Source organism: Heterocephalus glaber, unplaced genomic scaffold, assembly GCF_053883595.1.
Source record: "Heterocephalus glaber isolate CG9 unplaced genomic scaffold, H.glaber_assembly_v1.0 deba00001454, whole genome shotgun sequence".
Taxonomy (NCBI): Eukaryota; Metazoa; Chordata; class Mammalia; order Rodentia; family Bathyergidae; genus Heterocephalus; species Heterocephalus glaber.
Window position 1 is genome coordinate 10,773,058 of NW_028258303.1, and position 15,024 is coordinate 10,788,081.

Sequence of the window (15,024 nt, forward strand, 5' to 3'; positions counted from 1 at the left end):
GTAGGCTGGTGCAACCACAGTGGAAATCAGCATGGAGATCACCTCGAAGAACTAGGACTGGAAGTCCCATTTGACCCAGCTATTCCCCTGCTGGGGATCTTCCCAAAAGAATTAAAAGAATCATACCACAGTGATATATGTGTGCCCACCTTCATAGCAGCACAGTTTGTAATAGCTAAAACTTGGAAACAGCCCAAATGCCCATCAACTAGAGACTGGATAAAGAAAATGTGGTTTTTTAATAAAATGGAGTACTACTCAGCCATAAAAAATGAGAAATTAGAGACATTTACAGCTAAGTGGATGCACATTGAGGCCATACTCTTAAGTGAAATAAATAGGACACACATGTATATATACCAAATAGTTTCTCTGGTGTGAGAAACTGAAAGTGTAAATAAGGGCTAAATGTATAATAGGTAATATGAAATAGGAAGAAAAGGGGCAAAGGGGAAGGAAGTGGGAGGGCTAGGGGAAAGGATAGAAGGGAATGGGATTAATATGAGAAAATGGAAAAATAGGAACAAAATCCTTGTAAATAGGGAGGAATGGAGGGGTTGAAGGGAGGGCTGGGCAAGGGTGAAAAATAAGAACCAAGAGAGATTATGTAAAGGTGCAAATTTCCAATGATGAATGTCATTATATTGTATACCTAAAATGTACCAATGATTAGAATGAATAATCGGTAATGTAAAATAGGAAGAAAAGGTCCAAAGGGGTAGGGGTAGTGGGAGGGGCAGGGGAAAGGAAAGAAGGGAAAGGAAAAATGCTGAGAAATGGAAAAAATGGAAATAAAGTCTCTGTAAATAGGGAAGGGTGGAGGGCATGAAGGGAAGGCTAGGAATGGGGAAAAAATAAGAACCAAGATGGATTATGTACAGGTACAATTCCCAATGAGAAATGTAATTGTGTTGTATACCTACAATGTACCAATAAAAGAATTTAATTTAAAAAAAAAAAAGATTATGAGAAGTTGGCAGTCTGGGACCCAGAAAAGGACCCTCACTAGAATCTAATCTTTGCCAACACTTATGATTTTGACCTTTCAGTCTCAAGAACAAGACATACATCACTGTTTTTTATAAATTTTATTGGTACATTTTAGATATACAATATAATGACATTCATCCTTAGAAATCTGCACCTTTACATAATCTCTCTTGCTTCTTATTTTTCCCCCATTCCCCTGCCCTCTCTTCAACCCCTCCAGCCCTCCCTATTTACAAAGGATTTGTTTCCATTTTTTTCATTTTCTCACATTAATTCCATTTCCTTCTTTCCTTTCCCCCTTCGCCTCCAACTTCCCCTTACCCACCCTTTGCCTCTTTTCTTCCTATTTCACATTATATATTATACCCTTTGGTCCTTATTTACACTTTCAGTTTCTCACACAAGAGGAACTATTTGATATTTACACGTGTGTCCTATTTATTTCACTTAAAGAGTATTGCCTTAATGTGCATCCATTTCACTATAAATGTCTCTAGTTTTTCATTCTTTATATCTGAGTAGCACTCCATCTTATAAAAAAACCATATTTTCTTTATCCAGTCTCCAGTTGATGGGCAATTGGGCTGTTTCCGAGTTTTAGCTATCACAAATTGTGCTGCGATGAACATGGGTACTCATATATCACTGTGGTATGATTCTTTTAATTCTTTGGGGAAGATCCCCAGCAGGGGAATAGCTGGGTCAAATGGGACTTCCAGTCCTAGTTCTTCGAGGTGATCTCCATACTGATTTCCACAGTGGTTGCACCAGTCTACACTCTGATGAGCAGTGGAGCCGTGCTTCTCCTTCCCCACAGCCACACAAGCATTTGTTATTGGTTGATTTCATGATACCAGGCATTCTTTCTGGGGTGAGGTGGAATCTCAGCATTGTTTTCATTTGCATCTCTCAAATGACCAGTGATGTTGAACATTTTTTCATGTTTATCTGCTATTTCTACTTCTTTGTCTGAGAAATGTCTGTTCATCTCAGATGCCCATTTTTAGATCGGGTCTTTAAATTTGGGAGGTCTGATTTTTTTAAGCTCTTTATAAATTCTGCTTAGTAGACCTTTATCTGAGGAACACCAGGTGAAAATTTTTTTCATATTGAGGGTTGTCTCTTCACACTGTTGGTCATTTCTCCTGCTGTGCAGAAGATTTTCAATAAGAAGAAAATCCACTTATTGATTCTTTGTGCTAGTTCATGGGCAACTGAGGTTTTATTCATAAAATATTTTCCTACATCGATGTTTTCAAGGGTTCTACCTAAGCTCTGTTATAGCGGGTTTAGCGATTCTGTTTTAATATTTAGATGTTTAATACATTTCAATTTTAGTTTAGTGCATGGCGAGAGATATCGGTTTAGTTTTAATCTTTGGCAAGTTGAAACCCAATTTTTCCATCGCCATTTATTAAAGAGGCTATCTTTCCTCCAGTGAGGATGTTTGGCTCCATGTGGAAGATGAGGTGGCTAAATATGTCTGGGGTTGTTTCTGCATCTTCTAATCTGTTCCACTGGTCCTTAGATCTGTTTCTCTGACAGTACCATGGTGTTTTTATCACAGTAGCATTGTAGTATAGTCTCAAGTTGGGGGTTGTGATACCTCCTGCCATGTCTCTGTTACCTAGAATTGCTTTTGCTATTCTGGGTCTCTTCTTTTTCCAAATGAATTTTTGGATTGGTTTCCCAAGGTCCATGAAGTATGCTGCTGGGATTTCAACTGGGATTGCATTGAATCTATATAGCAGTTTTGGAAGTATGGTCATTTTCACTCTATTAATCCTTCCTACCCAGGAGCAGGGGATGTCTGTCCATTTTCTGATATCATCTTCAATCTCTCTTTTCAGAGTGCTATAGTTTTCAGAGAAGAGGTCTTTAATGTCTTTTGTTAGGTTGATTCCTAGGTATTTCAGTTTCTTGGATGCTATTGTGAAAGTAATTATTTGCACTATTTCTCTTTCAATGAGTCTGTTGTTCTTCTAGAGGAAAGCTATTGATTTTGTGTGTTGACCTTGTATCCAGCTACTTTAGTGAATTTGGTTATTAAGTCTAAAAGATTTTTGGTGGAGTATTTGGGGTCTTCTACATAGCGATATCATGTCATCTCCAAATAACGACAACTTGACTTCTCTATTTCCTATCTTAATTCCTTTTATTTCTTTCTCTTGTCTAATTGCTGTGGCTAATGTTTCCAAGACTATGTTGAACAAGAGTGGTGATAGTGGACATCCTTGTCTTATTCCTGACTTAGTGTGAAGGATTTCAGTTTTTGACCATTTAGTATGAAACTGGCTGTTGGTTTTTCATAGATGGCTTTTATCAGATTGAGGTAGAGACCATCTATTCAGATTTTTTGGAGAGTTTCGTTTTTTGTTTTTGTTTTTTTTTTTTGGTACCACGGATCAAACTCAGGTCCTTGTGCTTGCAGGGCAGGTGGCGGAACCACTGATTTAAATCCCAGGCCCTTTTTGTAGGTTTTTTTTTTTTATCATAAATGCCTGTTGGATTTTGTCAAATGCTTTTTCTGCCACCTATTGAGATGATCATATGGTTTTTGTCCTTGGCTCTATTGATACAGTGTACTACATTGATTAATTTGTGTATGTTGAACCTTCCCTGCATCCCTGGAATAAATCCTACTTCGGCAGGGTGTATGATCTTCTTGAAGATCTTCTGCATTCTATTTGGCAGGATCTTATAAAGGATTTTTGCATCTTGGTTCATTAGTGAGATTGGCCTACAGTTCTATTTTTTGGTTGGGTCTTTCTCTGCTTTGGGGATCAAGGTGATGCTTGCTTCCAGAAATGAATTCGGGAATATTGCTTCCCTTTCAACTTCATTGAAGAATTTGTAGTGACAGTAGTTCCTCTCTAAATGTCTAAATTCAGCAGTGAAGCCATCAGGACTCGGGCTTTTCTTGGTTAGTAAGTTTTTAATTACGTTTTCAATTTCATTGACTGATACTGGGTTGTTTACAATTTTTAGGTCTTCTTCGTTTAACTTTGGTAATTCATACTTATCTAGAAATCTGTCCATTTCTTCTGTTTCCCATCTTATTGGTATATAGGTTCTCAAAGCAGGTACTGAGATGATCCTCTGAATTTGTGCTGGGTCCATCATAATTTCATCTTTTTCATTCCTAATTGCACAGATTTGGGCCTTTTCTTTCCTTTTTCTGATAAGGTTTGCTAAGGGTTTGTCAATGTTGTTTTTCTTTTGAAGAACCAACTCTTGGCTTCATTGATTTTTTTGTATCATTGTCTTAGTCCCCTGCATTGATTTCTGCTCTGATCTTTATAATTTCCTCCCTTGTATGAGCTTTGGGTTTGTCCTGCTCTTCTTTTTCTAGAAGCTTGAGGTTCAGTATGAGGTTGTTTAATTGAGCTCACTCTGTTTTCCTAATGTAAGTATTCACCACTAAGAATTTCCCTCGTAAGACTGCTTTCATTGGGTCCCATAGATTCCAATATGTTGTATTGTCATTGTCATTTAATTGAAGGAAAATCTTGATTTGTTCTTTAATTTCCTCTGTGACCCTTTGGTTATTCAGAAGTGTGTCGTTCAACTTCCATGTGTTTATGAAATTCTTGCGGTTTCTTTTGCTATTGATCTCCAATTTCTTTGCAGTATGGTGTGATAATATACAGGGGATAACTTCAATTCCTTTGCACTTTACTTAAATATATTCTATGAGTGAGTATGTGGTCTATTTTGGAGAACAACCTCTGTGCAGCTGAAAAGAATGTGTATTCAGATTTGGTGGGGTGGAACACTCTGTAAACATCTGTTACGTTCATTTGTTCAAGAGTTTGATTGAGTTCTAGTATTTTGTTACTTATTTTTTGTCTAGTTGATCTATCTATGTGTGACAGTGGGGTACTTAGGTCCCCCACTACTACTATATTAGTGCTTATTTGATTTTTCATGTCCGTTTGTATTTGTTTTACATAGTTGGGTGCACTAGTGTTTGGTTTATAGATATTTATGATTGTCATCTCTTCCTCTTGGATTGTTCCCTTTACAAGGATGCAGTGTCCTTCTTTGTCTCTCTTAATCAGTGTTGGTTTGAAATCCACTTGGTCTGCTAAGAGGATAGCTACTTTTGCTTTTTTTGGGGTTCCTATCGCATGGAATATTGTTTTCTACCCTTTCAGTCTATGAGTTTCTTTTTGAATTAAGTGTGTTTCTTGTATGCAGCATAATGTTGGGTCTTGCTTCTTGACCCATTCTGCCAGTCTATTTTTTTTTTTAGTGAATTGAGATCATTAACATTGATGGTTATAACTGATATGTATTGACTTAATCTTGTCATGACTTTTTCTTTTTGTTGGATTCTCCCTCTTTGCATATAATTTCTTGTCATGCCCAATGGATTCCTTATGCTGTGCTTCCTGGGGTTGTGATCCTCATTATCTTTTCCTAGGATATTGTCTAAAGATTTTTGGAGTGCTGGTTTGGTATTCATGAAGTTCTTCAGATGCTCTTTGTTATCAAAGTATTTTATTTCTCCATCAATTTTGAAAGATAGTTTTGCAGGGTACATCAATCTAGGTTGGAGGCTGTTTTCCTTCAGGACTTGAAATATGTCTCTCCAAGCTCTTCATGCCTTAAGGGTTTGTGTTTATTGTGCTGTGATTCTGATGGGCTTTCCTTTGTATGTGATTTGTTTCTTTTCTCTAACTGCTTGTAGAATTTTGTTCTTCTGTTGGGTTTCTGGAATCTTAACTATTATATCCTTATGTGTAGATGTTTTTTGATCCAGGCTAGTTGGAGTCCCATATGCTTCACTTATTTGTATGTCAAGTTCTTTTCCCTTGCTTGGGAAGTTTTCTGCCATCACTTCTGTGAACAGTTTTTTTATGTCATCTGCACTCTCTCCTGTTTCTTCATTGACTCTGATCAGTCTTATGTTATTCTTTTTTTGCATCGTCTAGAAAGTGCTGGATTGATTTCTCATGGTCCCTTACTATTTTTAAGAAATTTTTCTTTTCCTGGTCATTAATTGCAATCTTATCTTCTGTATCTGAAATTCTGTCCTCACATTGGCTCATTCTGCTGCGTAAACTTTCAATGGAGTTTTTAATCTCCTGGAAATCTGTTTGCATTTGTTTTATGGATTCCATTTGTTTCCTATGTTGGGATTCCATCATGTTACCAGCTCCTCTATTTTTTTTAATCTGTGTCTTCTCCAGATTATTCATGTCTTGCACTATGGACACAATCTCTGTTATCTGAGAAATTATTTTTCATTTCATTTTTTCCAGATCCTCTTTCGTTGGCAGTTCAGCAAGTCCAGGTGGTTGAGCACCAGATTGTTCTATCTCGTTTCCCTTTGGGGTTGCTTTAGGTGGTCTGGGAGTCTGGTTTTGAGACTTGTTTATGTGTCTTCACATTTCAACAGGAGGTGGTCTGGGCCAGGAGGGATGTGGGCTGCTGGTGCCCTTGTGGCTCACCTCCTGGGCAATAGGGCAGGTGGTCCGGCTGCCCAGGAAGTTCACCTCCTCTGCGCTGGGGTAGTTCTGCTTCTCAGCGTTGTGGGTGGTGATATGGCAGCCAAAAGGGATGTGTGCTGCTGGCGCCTGCACATCTCATCTCCTTGGCACTGGAGGCAGTGGTATGTCAGACTGGAAGGTTCACGTCCTCTGCTCTGGGGCAGCTCTGCTCCTCACATTTCTGTTTTTTCCAGGCCACTAGTCCATGGTAATTTGTAATAGTAAGTTAAAGCAGGTAACTGTTACTGGGTACCTCGCCTGTCACAGTGACAGATATGTAAGCAGTACCTCACACGTTCATTGTGGAGAAGTTTATTATTGTATGTTCAATAAGTAATGTGACCCTGAGAAGCCAGAAACTAAATTCTGACCTTCCACTGAAGCTGGTTCATTCTTTAATCTGAAGCACAGCATATCACGCTCCCTCTTTTGCCTGGTAGTATGTAACATAATCACTCTTTTTATTGTACAAAGACTTTAAAAAATTTAAAACTATTGCTCAGAAACAGTAACCAAAAAAAGTTTCATAATACAACATAAAAAAATATGGGCTCATTCCTGTGATCTGCTATACAATATAATCTGGTTTGGACCCATAGTTCATCGTGCATAACTCCTATAGCCCTTGTATTTCATAAATGACTGGAACAATAAGGTTAAGTATTTGCCTTTTGTCCTTGATTTTGCCACAGCTTCAGAACTGTTTCAGAATAAAGGTAAAAGCAAGGTCAGGTGCTTTAGGTTTCAGGAATCAAGATCTCTGATCTTCTCCTTCCCTCCTTCTACCTATTCTGTCTATTTCCCAAGGCAGGCCACAGAAACTACATCTCTATGAGTTTGAGTTTGCTTCTCCTTCTATAACCTTACCCTCTTATAAAACACATACTCTCATCTTCATTGGACCAGTGATCACTGAAGCTAAGATGTATTCAAGGGATTAGCTATGGCCATGAGCATGTATTTGCCAGCCACAGATGTAAACATTGGAGAAGGAAAAAAAGAAAGTGAAGAAGCAAGTGTGCTACAGACCCACTTCCATCATGAGTCTTTTGCTTACAAACCAACAATGGCTTATGACCTGCTGGATGAAACCTACCTTTTCTAATTTTCAAAGTCTTTCACTATGTAATCATCCAAATAAGCTAATGTTGATTATCCAAATGAAGCTTCACCCAGCAATGCCCCTGTCAAACACCTGTCACCCACTCACTGTTGTGTCTGAAGTAACAACCATGGTTTATTCACCACTCAGAGCACCTTCCTTTTATGTCCTTTTCTCTACCACAGCTTGGTAGGCTTCCAAACGTAGCTCTGTTACAACTCTGTCCTCTCATATGCATTTGTGCAAGTTTATTTCTCTGAATGCTTTTAGATTTGACCACTCAACTCCCATTCCACTTATGGTTGTGTATGAGAAGACCTCGTTATTCTAATTGAACTGTATTACATTTCAATATTCCTGCACATTTGTCTTGCAAATGTTGAGTCAATTCAACTGCTGATTCAGAGAAATAGCTATTGAATAAGAAAGACAGTGAGCATGATAAGACATAGAAAAAGGAAAAAAACTCAGAAAAAAGACAAACTGAGAGTAACAATGACAGACATAAAAAGTGAGCTAAGAGAAATAATAAAGATATAAAAAGGAATTAAAAGTCCCAATGACTACCACTGCTACACACTACATCACAAATTGCCTTTGCCTGTGAGTCATTCTTCTCTATGGAATGCACCAAACCCACAGTACTATGATGACTCACACCAGAATGAGACATTCTGATCATTCCATTTCCTTGGTGTGCTTGCCTATTCCACTATTAGCTTCTAACAAATGATACAGGATCTCTCCTGAAACCTGATGCAAAAGTTAAACATCCTTTGAAAGACTTAAGGTTATATGTCCATCCATTGCTTAATGACAGGTTATGTTCTACAAAGTCCACTGAGGTTTCATCCTGGTGTGAACATCCTAGTGTGTTCATATCCAAATCTAAATGTGCAGTCATTTGATGTGGCCTATTGATGTAATGAAGAGACAACAAACATGAAATGCTTGAGGCTGCTGCTGGTATAACACGGCATATCATTTTATAAGGAAAAAAAATCTGCAAGTAGGAATTCACTTTAAAATAATAAAAAGTATACTAAATATATAAACTAGCAGCATACTGGTTTATCAAGTATTATGCTCTATAATTATATGTGCCATATTTATCAACCTGCAGCAGCATAGCAGGCTTATTTACACTAGCTTCACCAAATCATGTAATGTGTTGTAACACAACATTACAATGGTTTTGACATCACATGTCCCCAGAGAGCCTCATGAGATCATAGGTGGGACTTTTGGGAGGTGGGTGGATTATGGTGCACTATTGCAAACTTGCTGTTAGGAGGTAGGGCTTGGTGGGAAGAGGTGGGTCAATGGGGGTGTGGCCTGGAAGGGTGTATCTCCCTCCCTGACTTTTCCATTTGCTCTCTGCTTCCTGGATCTGAGCAACTATTCCCCTGCTATTCCCCTCTGCCACACTGTCCTGCCTTGGAGCCACTGGAGTGTGTACTGAAACCTTTATAAACTGCCAACTCACTGGCCTCCTTCCCATCTCCTCCTGGTACTTCCTTAGGGTTTATCATTGCTGACATCCCAATATCCCCATCTTCCAATGGCAGTAAACTTCCTTTAAAACAAGGAAGTAGCATTCTTGGGGGAAGGGCGCCATGTATTAAACAGAAGAGCCCCAGCAAAAAGGACAACTACAAGAGCTGGTTATTGCAAGCGGCAACCATTCACAAAGCAGTGGAGTGTAGTAGGGCTCTGCCAGCCTAAAGCATCCACACAGGCCCCCCTGCTTAGGACGGTAGGTTCACCAAGGAGGCTGGGCACCAGGGAGTCAAAAGAGTTTAGCCCTCAGGGTCAGGGACACAAACTAGCAATATGTGAGATGGAAACCCCAAAATCAGAGAAGCAGGTCTTCCCAAGGCAATTTGTGTTCTCATGGTTCCCTCTCAAAGGTGTGGGGAAAAGGTAAAGGAGTTGTTTGGACTCTATTGGCTTCATCAGATCTAGTGCTAAGGACAGGACCCCAGGCATATTTTGGCACACCCAGTCATTACTAGATCCTGCATGGAGGATCTATTTGCTTTGGGAAAAAAGTTTTCCCACTAACCTTACCACTGAACTGCTTGTGGAGAGTCAGAAATACATATGCATTCTTGGACAAAGCACCATTATCTATGAAGATCAGAGCCTGGACATGTAGCTTTCTCCCTGTCTGCCTCCGCCCTGACCACACAAAGGCACAATTTCTTTGCCCTGGCAAACAGAGGGTGTAGAGTTGGGAGGGATGGCAAGCCATCTTCAAACTTGTAGGGCAGAGAGTATTCCATGGGTGTCAGGAGGGAGTTAAGGTTTAGAGGAAGGGGAAGAGGTAGAGCATCCTCTGCCCTTTAGTTCTGATCAAGGTGGAGATACAAGTCCATTAAAACAACATTTGCTTCCAACCCAACTTCTTTCTTAGTGGTGCTGGTCCCATTCCCTGTCTTGGTGTTTTTCAGGCTCTTCATTCCTTTCTTAGAAATAATCATCATGCCAATCTTTACTATGAAGCAGATCCCGGTATCTCCTGCTGCTCTTCCAGGACTTGTAGACCTGTATCCCTTTCAGAGGAGCACCCCATACGGCACCCACCCTGTAGGACTTGGCCTTGATGCCATGAAGACAGTCCTTAAGAGATGAAGACTCAGCAACACTCAGTGTTGGTGGTGGCCATGGGACTGTCTGATAACCACAATGGGTACAAGCAGTGTCTTCATTGTGTCACTGTAATCCCCTACACTGGCTCCAGATAACACTCTGGAAATGGCACTGCTAGAATTCACTTTGTTCCACTCCATGATCTCTTCAAATATGACTTCACTCAATGTAGAGGATGGAGGGCCTGAATCTCAGCTGCCACGGCAGGTACAGGCCTTCTTGTAAATAGCTGGTGGAGGTCCCACTGTAGCATTTGGTACAGGGAAGAAGCCTGGATTAAGGTGAAGGGTGAAAGGTGGGTTGGCCCCAATGGGAGGTACAGTCAGAAGAAGAAGTAGGAGGTGAGAGGTGGGTGGGTGGATGCTAGGAGGAGGCAGCTAAGGAAAAGATGGGTCAGTGCTGCTGTTTCTGTCATTTGAGGGCTGTGAGGTCCTCATCGGCATATGATCATACAGGTCAACTGGGTCAGGGTTATTGAATTTAGGCTCCAGGCACTCTCCTTCTCTAGTCCATTCTTTTCTCATCTTTCTAAGTCCTTATGTGCCATCCACTGGAAGAGGCCAGTGCAAAGAACCAGCTTGTTCAAGTAATGGCAATGGTTTAACTCATCAGATCCACTCCTGATACAGCTCCAAAAAAGATCTCAAGCCCAGAGAATGAACAAAGTAAGAAAGACACCATCACTCCCTGCCTCACTACCAGCTGTGACCTTTCTTGCTTGAACTTTTGGCCCTTTTACTGAGGATATGGTGGTGGTGGCAAGTTCAGACTAGGCACTAAGTCCACAAACTACTCTCCTCTGAATCTTTTATTAGATCATACAAGTTGAGCACCCTTAATCTGGAAACCTGAAATCCAAATGCTCCAAAATCTGAAACTTTTTTTTTTGGTACCGGGGATCAAACTCAGGACCTTGTGCTTGTGAGGCAGGTGCCGGAAGCACTGAGCTAAATCCCCGGACCTGAAGCTTTTTAAGTACAACATTATGCTCTAAATACTTCAAGATCTGAAAACTTAGAAATCTAAAATACTTTTGGTTCCAAGAATTTCAGTAAGAGACAGTCAATATGTACTAGCTTCTAGATGTTTCTAAAACTGTTAAAATATAGGAAAAAGTCTGTTAGGTTTTTTATCATTTCTGTTTTCAAAAGGAAAAGTAATGGAAAGAAACCAAAGCAGATCACTTGTAAAGGATGAATTTCAGAGTTCTCGGATTGCCTCTTTGCAATTATTTAAAATAAGAAGCCAACTAAAGCCCAAAGTGAGTTAGAGATTGAATACAATTCTCCAGTAGGTTAACTTTCTCTAGAGCTTAACTGAGACCCTGCATTCCTCTATACAGCCTCCCTCACCCACTGCCCTCCCAACTGGAGAAGGACTTCTGCTCATCTCTCCCCTGAAGCTGCTCTTTAAGCCAAGAAGCTTTACCTCTACCCTATTATTATTATTATTTTTTTTTTTGGTATCAGGGATCAAACTCGGGACCTTGTGCTTGTGAGGCAGGTGCCAGAACCACTGAGCTAAATCTGCCCCCGGCCCTCAACCCTACTGTTAATGATGCTCAAGTCATCATCTCAAGGGTCTACATTTTATTTTAATTATATACCTCCTCTATGGATGCATATTTTCCTTGCCTTTTTAAAAATTTCATTTCCCACTTCTTTGTGGTTCTCCTAAGTGACCTCAAATTCACTGGTGATTTTGAAGTTGCCCTAAGTAACTAAACAAAACACTTTTATAAGACTCCTTTCTTGAGACACACATAAACTTTCTCCTCTAAATATAATATCCTGGGAATCACATATATGTCAAAAGCAACATCTTTCAAATGCAACTTCACCCCTCAAATTTACTTTATACTGTTTCCTAGTACTCAACTGTCCAAATTAGAAATCTCAGCATTACTGTCAATACTTTTCTTGTTTGTACCATTCATATAATCAGACACTTGCTCTTGCTGACTATATAACCAACTTTGTATTCCACCACCTTCATTCTGGCCCGTACTATTCTTTACCTGACCTACTCCAACAGCCTCCAAATCAGTCTTTGTATACATAGTCTATTTCTATAAGGCCACCAAAGTTATCTTTATGAAACTGATATCAACCACATCTCAGTGCAAGTCCATTCCAGGCCTTGATAACTTCTACTCTGTCACCACCCTCCCTCCATGTATTAGTCCCCACCCCACAAATGTTAAACAACCTGTTATATATCAACCTTCAGAGTCCTGACTTACATTACTCCCTGTGCCTGAAATGTTTCCCCCATTCTTGCATTCTTCAATGTCTAGTAAAAACTTTCTAGCCTCTCACTTGTAGTGCATGGCACTTTGCCTATAATTCCTATCATATATACTATAATCTATGACAATCAGTCATATATACTGATACTTCTCAACTCATCTTGTGCTTCTTAGTGTCAGAAGTTATTCATCTATTCTTGGCAACATGCTTGACACACAGTAGGCACTTAGTGTTTGTAAACTAAATGGATATATATACACAGATTATCATAGTTTAATATGAAGTAAACAAAATTGAATGTCTTCTCTCCTCTAAAGAGACAACTCGACATCATAAAAAATTAAATGTACCTGAATTTTTATAAGGCAGGCAGAACAAATTAACTGAAAGCTTATATTATAAATTCGTCAGCAGTAAAATAACAGAAGCAAGCATCTGGTGATATTATCTCTCTCTCAAGGGCATGCGCGCACACATGTGCATGCACTCACACACATCTGGAGGTTTTATCTATAGACTCTGGCCTTAACTCCCTCTCAGAGCAAGCTACAAAAACTCTTTATCTCCACTGCCTTTCCCTGACATCCCTTATCTGACAGTGGATAGTAAGGCCTCCATTTCAGAAGGATCCTGGCCCTACAGGGAAGAAGGAATGCTGCACTGACAGATCAAGAAGAATATGAACAGATGAGCCTTGCAGGGTTTCCCCACTGTATATTAGCATCTATCTCCATGAAAACCCAAAAGGACAGATTTCAGGGACCTTTCAGGTGCCGGACATGTGGAGGCCACTGGAAGATGACTCAAAGAAGACACCAAGGCACCCTCATTTCTGGGTAGGCAGATCTGAACCAAAATGAATTAGAAGATACCTCCCAGGTATCTGATGCAGAATTAGTTGCTTGCTTACTAGTGGGGAGAACATCAAAAATAACTGGGGTTGTGAAAGTAGAGTAGGAGAAACCGAATCTGAGTCTGAGTTGGTTTTTCCTTCTACATATACATAATTTTATTAACAGTTTGGGGGTTATGTTTGCAGGCTGGCTTGAACTCACTATGTAGCCCAGACTCACCTTAAATTTGCAGTGATCCTCCTGCCTCAGCCTCCCAAGCACTGGGATTATAGGCAGGTGCCACCACACCTGATAACATCCACTTATTAATAACACCTATTTTTTGTAGCATTTTTGTGCCAGGTACTCTCCTAGATACTAGAAACTCTATGCTACATTCTAGGAGTTCATTCATTTCAATAGTTTCCTACAGACCATCTCACTTTATTCTAACAAGTATCCCACAAAATAAGCAGGACAATCATTACAATCTCTATTTTACAGATGAGCAAACTGAGAGCAGTTTACATGACTTGCCCGAAGTCAAAACCAGTAAGATGTAGAGCTAAACAGATCTGGTGCTTGGTCTATTATTAAGAATTCACTATAATCTGCAGATTCTTGCTCTATGACCCTTACCTCCTCAACAGAGGGATTAAAATGTCATCTCAATTCTGGGCTTAAAAGTTAAAACCAAAGAAAACACAGCCATGTCTGCCATAGTCCACAGTCACAACTAACCTGTTATCTTTGCACACAGTCACTTTGTCTCCACCGGGTACCAACTTCTTCTGTTCAATCACACCATAGCTTTCTCGGCAGATCTACATTTAAGGAAGAAAAAAAAAGTCTCAATTTTGCTTATACTTACCTTTCTAGAACTGAAATGACAGGTTTTAGGAACAAATGTACTTAGTGACTATTATTACAGAAAACTTAAGGAGAGCAACAATCAGTCAGAAAACATCAGCACCTTAAAAGACATCTTTTAAGTTATGGAGTTATCAATGAATGCAATCAAGAAGAAAATGACAGAATTCTGGAAAAGAAATACAAAAATATTTCGTACATGTTAAGATTAAAGAAGATTAATGCTTAGGTAATTTTCCTAATTGTACAATCATTCATTCAACACATTTATTGAACACCTATAACATTCAAGATACTACAAGTGAAATAATTTCATTCACAGAATCCCTTTGTTGCTTGACTTAGAGAAGAACTAATATTAATTACGAATTGCAAGAATGATGGAACAGCCACAATAATCAGTATGGAGATTTTTACCGTGAAGTTGAGGCAGAAAGTTTCCTCAACATCTTCACCAGGATAATCTAAAAGCTCTTGAAGACTCCTAATTATAAAATGACATAAAAGGAAAAGGAACAAATCAAACATTGCAGTAGTGTTTACACCTCAATTACTGGTCCAGATCATTTGCAAGGAAAAACTAAAAAATAAGATTCTACAACGAACCTAAATTCAGACTGACAGAAAACCATGTACCTATTCCTTGAAGAGAACTATGGCAATAGACTTGTATTGTTTCCCTTTCTACTGACAAATCTTAATGGATATATGGGGAAATTGAGATGAATTTAGTATCTGACATGACTGTGTTCTCTTAACCCTGGTACTGTATTATATAGAAATATATAAGAGAATATGGTACGACAATGGCCCTAGAGACAGGTTTCAACCAT

At 39.4% G+C, this 15,024-nt stretch overlaps 1 protein-coding gene and 1 pseudogene across 8 annotated transcripts in view; both read right to left on the minus strand.

The window, feature by feature from the left end:
• The window catches only part of Herc3 (HECT and RLD domain containing E3 ubiquitin protein ligase 3), a 176,249-nt gene that overhangs the window by 58,454 nt on the left and 102,771 nt on the right, over window positions 1-15,024 (minus strand). For all 7 annotated transcript variants that reach the window (XR_015452864.1, XR_015452863.1, XR_002396187.2 and 4 more), the window contains 2 exons: window positions 14,609-14,675; window positions 14,063-14,145 (listed from right to left, as the gene is read on the minus strand). Coding sequence is in view for 4 of the 7 variants with exons in the window: in XM_021261066.2 (XP_021116725.2) it covers window positions 14,063-14,145; window positions 14,609-14,675 (150 nt within the window). In the remaining 3 variants the exon portion in view is untranslated. The remainder of the gene's footprint in view (window positions 1-14,062; window positions 14,146-14,608; window positions 14,676-15,024) is intronic.
• LOC147827132 (cleavage and polyadenylation specificity factor subunit 7 pseudogene) lies at window positions 4,123-12,298 on the minus strand (annotated as a pseudogene). Its single transcript, XR_015452865.1, has 2 exons — window positions 12,257-12,298; window positions 4,123-10,616 (listed from the first exon to the last, which is right to left on the minus strand). The product of XR_015452865.1 is annotated as a cleavage and polyadenylation specificity factor subunit 7 pseudogene (transcript).